The sequence below is a fragment of the Peromyscus maniculatus genome, chromosome X, assembly GCF_049852395.1.
Source record: "Peromyscus maniculatus bairdii isolate BWxNUB_F1_BW_parent chromosome X, HU_Pman_BW_mat_3.1, whole genome shotgun sequence".
Taxonomy (NCBI): Eukaryota; Metazoa; Chordata; class Mammalia; order Rodentia; family Cricetidae; genus Peromyscus; species Peromyscus maniculatus.
The window spans coordinates 52527682-52535568 of record NC_134875.1 but is presented as its reverse complement, the minus strand read 5'-3'; the positions used below and the strand labels follow the sequence as shown (position 1 = coordinate 52535568).

Sequence of the window (7887 nt, the reverse complement as noted above, 5' to 3'; positions counted from 1 at the left end):
TGTTCATTGCAACGACTATGCATGAGGGTTCATAAACGGTCCCATGAATTTCATGATATTTACTCAATATCCTCATTGTATGAATTTCTCCTTCTTTTCCCCTTGTTAATGTGTGGTGTCATAACTTCCTAATTATCATTATCACTAGAAACTAAGGGCTAAAAACTCTCTAAAATCTCTTGGTTTCTTCTCCTTTCTGATTGTGTGGCAGGAACTCTAATTGTGCATTTCCATAAGGTCCGTTTGTCCCTTCAGTAGAGTAACCCTTTCCTTTGCCTACTGTTCCACTTCCACGAAGGCACCAAAAAAGCCAGGTGGTAGCTGGAACTTCCAATTCAAAGTTTATGCCTTAAAAGTCTTCCCCATAGGAATGAGAAAGATTCTAAAATGTCATAGATGGCAACACTGTGTGAGCATAGCCAGTTTGGTCCACTCCTCTCCACCCCCACCCCCACATAGGATTTTGCTACACACTGGATTTTGAAGGTACAGCACCAAATATCGGTCTCAGGTTTGGGAGAGGAGTACAGAGCCACAGCTATACAGTGTTAAACATAAACTGCTGTTTTAGTTATCTTGTTCCATTTGATGAACGGAATCAAGTCAAATGTGATCGAGTCACTAACAACCACAAACATACCTTATTCAACTTGGATGTCCTCTAAGACCAGACTACTGTCCATTAAAACTGGAAAAGGAATTAATATAGAGTCACTGACCTCCTCGTGTAGTGCATCTGAACCATCCTAATGCTATGATCCTTTAATACAGTGCCTCATGCATTGGCGACCTCCCCCTTTCAACCATCAAATTATTTCTGTTCCTACTTCATAAGTATAAGTTGCTACTTAACCATGTATCAGATCCTAAGCCCATCAGAAATAGGTGTTTTCTGATGGTCACAACCCACAGGTTGAGAACCACTGTTCTACTGCTTATGCCATAATATCCATAGTGAAGAAAGTAAATTAGTGTTCATGCACATTGTCTCTAGGGTGAAAAACAGTGGACCTAGGGAATAGTAACCACACTGTTGTGTAGACACAAAAGTCACTGTATCATCCAGAAGAAGACAGTTTTCTTAGTGGTTCAAGAAAGGCTTCAAGCTACGATGTTATCAACAGTGAAAATAAATGATGTTTATAGCAGACGCCATTCCAATTGACAATGTAAAGCCCATCTGTGTCCAACTCCACAACATATGCAAGTATATAACACAATGCCAGGGTACTTTAACTTGAACTTATTTGTGACATTTGTTTGGGTCAGTTCTACACTGGTTTGGTAATCTCCATAGGCACTGTTTCTATGTAGATCTAGAACATACCACCAGCGTGACCTACTCCAAGGCTATTCAGGCATCAGGAGATGCATATGAATTCCCTTAGAGAGCAGGTAAGATTGACAAATTCAGGAACATGTCAAACATTTGCTTTTGCCCCAACACTGAAGTATACCATAGGGTGATTAACCATGCTGGGGTACTGGAGCCCAGAAACCAAAAGCATTGATTTCTCATCATTTTGCAAACTTCCTGTGGTCCACAGGTCTCTCTCACAAGGGGTATGGGAGTGTGACTGACAGCTTTGTATTCCTGTGATAAAATGCTCCACATAAATATTTAATAAAGATTGAGGGTTGATTTTCACCTGTGGATTCAGTCCATGGCTTTAGCACTGTTGATTTGGGCCTGTGGTGACAGAGTAAATCGTGTTGAAGATATGTAATGGAGGAAACCAGGTTCACCTTAGAATGGCCAAGAACCAAAGTGGTAAATTGTAAGAGGCTTATGCCTAATGATTCAAATTGCTTACTATAGGCTACAACCGATGCTGTTCTACAGAATTCCAGTAAAGTTCTAAACCCTACCTATTTAGTCTCTACCTTATTTACATAGTCTCTTTGAACTACACTAGTAACCATTTCTTCTCTCTTTATCTATATAAAAGGAAAACATGTCTACATGTGAAACTGGCTATTGTGACTAGAGCACAATGTCTCTCATTGCTGCTTACATAGACCTCTATTGCCATCCTAAGTTCTACCAGCCAATCATTATCATTGTGATACGTATTGAACCATAACCATCAACCAAAATTAAGTGAACTAATATAGGTTGGTATCACCACATACTAAACTGCCTTCTAAAGTTGATGACAGATCTTTCAGATTTGTCAAAACAGTATAATATTTCTCTTTTAAAAACTCTAATAATCTGTGTTCTCTCTTTCTCTCCCTCTCCCTCTTCTTTCTCTCTCTCTCTATTTCACTGTCCTTCGCCTAATCTCTTTCATTGGTGTATTTATTCTACATCTTATTGATTTATAGATGATTTGTTTCAGTAATAGTTATTTGGTCATATTGATTTTTGTTTTGTTTTTAGAGTCCTGATTTTTGAATTTTATTTGCAAGTGTATGTGTTTGTGTTTGTGGTTGATTGTGTGAATGTCTGTGCTTGTGTGTTTGTGTCTGCCAGTCCCTATGTCTGATCATGCATATATATCCCAGATATCAAGCAAGTTTTCTGAGACAGGGTCTCTTACTTGCCTACAATCCAGTGAATAGGGTAGACTGGCTGACCGGTGAACTCTAGATTACAAGCACAAGCCAAATATCCTGTATTTTTATGCGAGTTCTCAGGATCAAATTTAGAGTCTCAGCATTTGCAAGCAAATCCTTTTCAGACTGAGCTATGCCCAGGTTTATACTGTATTTTGTTCAATTATACTTTAGTTATTCTTGCTTCAGTTTGAGCTTTCTTTAATTTTTTTAGTATCTTTTTTGATATTTTATTTTTTTTTATTTTACAATACTATTCAGTTCTACATAATAGCCACAGATCCCCTTTTTCTCTCCCTTCCTGCCCCCCTCCCCTTCCCCCAGCCTACCCCCCATTGCCACCTCCTCCAGGGCAAAACCTCCCCCAATGGCTGAGGTCGAACTCATAGACACAGTCCAGGTAGGCCCAGTGCCTTCCTCCCAGGCTGAGCCAAGCATCCCTGCATAATCCCCAGTTTTCCAACAGCCAACTCATGCACTGAGCACAGGACCCAGTCCCACAGCCTGGATGCCTCCCAAACAGATCAAACCAATCGCCTGTCTCACCCATTCAGCGGGCCTGATCCAGTTGGGGGCCCCTCAGCCATTGTGTCATAGTTCATGTGTTTCCATTCGTTTGACTATTTGTCCCTGTGCTTTATCCAACCTTGGTCTCAACAATTCTGGCTCATATAAACCCTCCTCTTTCTTGCTAATTGGACTCCCGGAGCTCCACCTGGGGCCTAGCCATGGATCTCTGCATCCAGATCCCTCAGTCATTGGATGGGGTTTCTAGCACGACAATTAGGGTGTTTGGCCATCCCATCACCAGAGTAGGTCAGTTTGGGCTGTCTCTCAACCATTGCCAGCAGTCTATTGTGGGGGTATCTTTATGGATTTCTGGGGACCTCTCTAGCACTTTGCTTCTTCCTATTCTCATGTGGTCTTCATTTACCATGGTCTCCTATTCCTTGTTCTCCCTCTCTGTTCTTGATCTAGCTGGAATCTCCTGCTCCCCCAAGCTCTCTTTCCCTCGACCTTTGCCCTTCATTGCCCCCACTCATGTCCAGGCTGTTGACATAGATCTCATCCATTTCTCCATCACTAGTTGTTCTTCGTGACTTTCTTGGGGTCCTTTTTTTTTTCCAGGTTGCCTCCCTGGTGATGTGAGTAGCAGTCCAGTCATCCTTGTTCCACATCTAGTATCCTCCTATGAGTGAGTACATACCATGTTTGTGTTTCTGAGCCTGGGTTACCTCACTCAGGATGACTTTTTCTGTCTTAGTCCTTCTTATCTCATCACTGATAATGTGTTTTTAAATGTCAATTTCAGTGACACAAAATGGAATTCTGTGTGCATTAAGTAAGCTATGTTTTGGAAGACATGTTTACCAAGTATCTACCAAGTGAAAAAATACAATGGTGTATGCTTTAAGAAAGATGCATAAGTCCAACTTTTAAAAGGTCCTAATATTTTAGAAAGTTGACCTAGAGTAGGATATAGGTACACATGTGAATAGTGCTACTGGTAAGATGTTGTAAGATGACATGAGTTCCCGTAGAATACAACAGGAGGTATTAAGGCAAATGAGTACCTATGAAGCTGGAAATAGCCATCGAACATCGCTTTCTACCCTCAAAATGGTGTCCTTTCTCCTCTGACCCCTAATCTAGTTACCTCCAACTACAATTTTTTCCTTAAACAGATTCCAGTTGTTGAACGTGTTATTTAAATTTACCCTTCCTATTTTTCATTTTTCTTCAAGAAACACTGTTAATCTACACAAAGGTGTAGTGAGAACTTCATGTACATACCCTTGAGCTAACCTAAGTGATATACTAGGATGCTCTTGAAGTCAACCATGTACTTCTATCCAATTAAATACTTCCCTTTTCTTAAAAATATATCTATTAATCCTAAATAGGTATTTCCATTCCCATAGAACTTTCTCTGCATGCATCACCAATATTCACTTTCCTGTGTATGTATATATATATACTTGTAGTTATTGGTTTACATTTTTAAACTTTATATGCACATTATAATGTATCCAGAAATTAGCTTTTTCCTTTATATATTTTTCTCCACTACACTATCCAATATTTGCCTTTTTAGGTCTTTCTCTGTGTCTTAGACCTTTTCCGAATTGTAGTATTTCCATGTACCATCCCTAGATGTATCCAGCATCAGATATTTATTGTTTTATTCAATTTATTTTAATGGGCCTCAATTCAGTGATATAACCTTTGTCCAATCACAGTGAAGCAGTATTCTACATTAGCACTTCTCATACTCTGTTGAAATGAAGGATAAACTAAAGGTCTTCAGAACGTGTGCCAGATCAATTTGAGAATTTACTATCAAAGACATCTTGAATGGAGCTAAGGAGTTGACATTGCTCAGCAATTCCCATGTGCTGCTGCGACTGTTGTTGTCCTATGTGTTCAAGTACCCCAACTTGCTTGCAGACAAACTGGGTCACTTTCAGTTTCTGTGAATAAAGGTCAGACTATTCAAGACCTCCATGTCTGTTTTCTTTCTCATAAGTCGGTTAAACTGACTAATGGAATTTCTTGAGAGTGTAACTGGGAGACTGAAAATAGTTAAAAGTAATCTGCTTCAACGACTGGTAGGCTACTTCAAAAAGAAATGGACATTAATCAACTTGAGTTTGTAGTATTGATAAAAGACTCTCCCATATATTCATTTCAAATTTATTTTTAATTTAAAGAATATTTAAACAGTTTGAGAAGTTTTATTTGCGTATATTTGGATGAAGAATATTAGATGAGGATCACTGATACTTTCCATGAGTCTCCAATCTACAAAGAACCGATTCATTGATGTTTATCCATGGCTTCCTTTGCCCTTGTTCTGTAGGAAGAATAAGAGATAATTGACAATTGTAAAACATTGATATGAACCACTTTTTTCAATCTTAGGAAAATAGTGTACCTTACATCTGTCTGTATTTTCAACAAAAAATGAACATATTTTCTTCTTGAAACTCAAACCCTCCCGCATGGCCTGCAAGTGAGCTTCCAATGCCAACAGACATTGAAGAATAAGAAACTTTGCTAATGCTTGGTGGCCTTGGTCCCTTTGTTGCAAAGATCAGCAGCTGATAGACTACAGAAGTGTTAGTCAAGGACTCACTGTACTAGAACATGTCCTGCTCAGGGTCCTCTGAGCTGTGTAATATATCTTGGAATCCCTTTCCAGGTATTATAAAAGACAGACTGCCTAGAGGTAGCTCCTTCTTTTAGGCACTCACTCTCCCAATTCTATGTTTCCTTTGGCAGGGTCTGGCCCTCTTGGAGGGTCTTTCCCTCTCCTGAATAGGTGGGCTCCAATAACTGAACTTGTCATAGCTTGGGTGAAGCAGAATGTGGTCATAAATAGCATGCATACACAATTTAGGGGCATTTAGGGTATTAGAAAAAATGAAATTTCTCTAGCTGGAACTAAAGCCCCATAGGTAAACTCACAGCATGCAGGATGATCTTCATCCCCTGATCCTCAACGTCATCTTCTCCTTTCTTCTCATATTCATAGTCGTCATCTTTATTGTCGTCGTCGTCGTCATCTTCGTCCTCCTCCTCCTCCTCCTCCTCTTCCTCCTCCTCCTCCTCCTTTTCGTCCTCCTTTTCTTCATTATTGCAGCCCTGGTCTTCTTCAGCTTCCTCCTGAACTACTTTGTTCTCCTGGTCGCTATTCCAGACATACAAGTCCTCTTCAATATCAGGCCAGGCTTCCTCGAGAACCGGCCAGAGTTCCTCGATATCAGGCCAGATGTCCTCGATAGCAGGCCAGATGTCCTCGATGGAATGCCAGGGTTCTTCCACATCAGGCCAGATGTCCTCCATAGCAGGCCAGATGTCCTTGATAGAATGCCAGGGTTCCTCGACATCAGGCCAGATGTCCTCCATAGCAGGCCAGATGTCCTTGATGGAATGCCAGGGTTCCTCGACATCAGGCCAGATGTCCTCCATAGCAGGCCAGATGTCCTCGATAGAATACCAGGGTTCTTCAACATCAGGCCAGATGTCCTCCATAGCAGGACAGATGTCCTCGATAGAATGCCTGGGTTCCTCGACATCAGGCCAGATGTCCTCGATTTCAGGCCAGAGTTCCTCTACAACAGGCCAGATGTCCTCGATATCAGGCCAGAGGTCCTCTACAACAGGCCAGATATCCTTGATACGAGTCCAGACTTCCTCGGCATGAGGCCAGAAGTCCTCGACATCAGGCCAGGTTTCCTGGTCATCAGGCCAGATGTCCTTGACTTTATGCCAGATGTCCTCGACATCAGGCCAGATGTCCTTGATATCAGGCCAGACCTCTTCCACAGGAGTGCAGATCTCCTCAGTATCGGGCCATATCTCCTCCTGCCCCGGCTCTTCCCCCAGAATGGCTCTCGAGACTGCCTGTGAACCCAGACATCCTGTGGTTCCATCGATGTCATCACCAGCCTCACGGATTGTCAGCACTTTCAAGACACTTTGTCCAGCGTCGTGATCCATCCTACCACCTTCTTGCTCTGGGTCAGGAAATCCAAGGTCCCGCTCTGCGACAGCAGACATGGTATGAATTTCCTGCCAATTTCCTGCCAATGAAGATCTTACTGAAGCTTCGAGCTTTGAAGGTGTTGGTGGGGATGAGGCGTTGTTAAGGTGACTACCACGAAGTAGAGAGAGGCTGTTGGCCTCAAGGACCTCCTTGGAGGCAGTGAGAACAGTAGGAAAGTTTTCCACTAGTCAGCAGATGGAGTTGGTACTTGTAGAGTACCTATAAAAGAAGGGCTAGACAGCACCAGGGAGGAGCCTTCTGCTGAGGCCAGCCCCAAGAAGGCTGAGAACCAGGTATAAGGGGGCGGAGCATTGAGGAGTAATAATGGCCCTTCTCACACGTCACCAGAGCTGTAAGCTCATTGGCTGAGACATAGTGATTGATGTGTATTGTGTCCAATGAGCCATAGAGGTCCTTAAATTCTGGGGACTGCTCAGAATCACACCTTTTTCCCTGAGGCCTTACTGTCTTGGGATACCTTTTAAGGCCATAGGAACCCTGTCTTCTAAATATCACATTGTCAGTAAAATGATAGTGTATCAATGTGAATGAGCTCGTCTGCACTGACTTCTATTTGACATGGGTTATGCCAATATAGACAGAGTTATAAAACAGGTATAGAGGGGCAGGAGAGTTGGATGGCTCAGGAGAGCACTTATTGCTCTGCCAGAGGATCGAGTTTGGATTCCCAACGCCGACATGGTGGTTAGCAACATTTGTAACTCCAGTTCTAGGGCATCTGGTGCCTTCAGGTAACCTTGGACATTGAACACACATGA

At 42.1% G+C, this 7887-nt stretch overlaps 1 protein-coding gene across 1 annotated transcript; it reads right to left on the bottom strand.

The window, feature by feature from the left end:
- Nucleotides 1-5288: 5288 nt before the first annotated feature.
- On the bottom strand, nucleotides 5289-7397 carry LOC143270719 (uncharacterized). The gene is made up of 2 exons (XM_076561705.1): nucleotides 6028-7397; nucleotides 5289-5413 (listed from the first exon to the last, which is right to left on the bottom strand). Exons 1-2 carry the CDS (start codon nucleotides 7120-7122, stop codon nucleotides 5387-5389), a joined length of 1122 nt encoding a protein of 373 aa, XP_076417820.1. The 5' UTR covers nucleotides 7123-7397; the 3' UTR covers nucleotides 5289-5386.
- Between the last annotated feature and the right edge of the window lie 490 nt (nucleotides 7398-7887).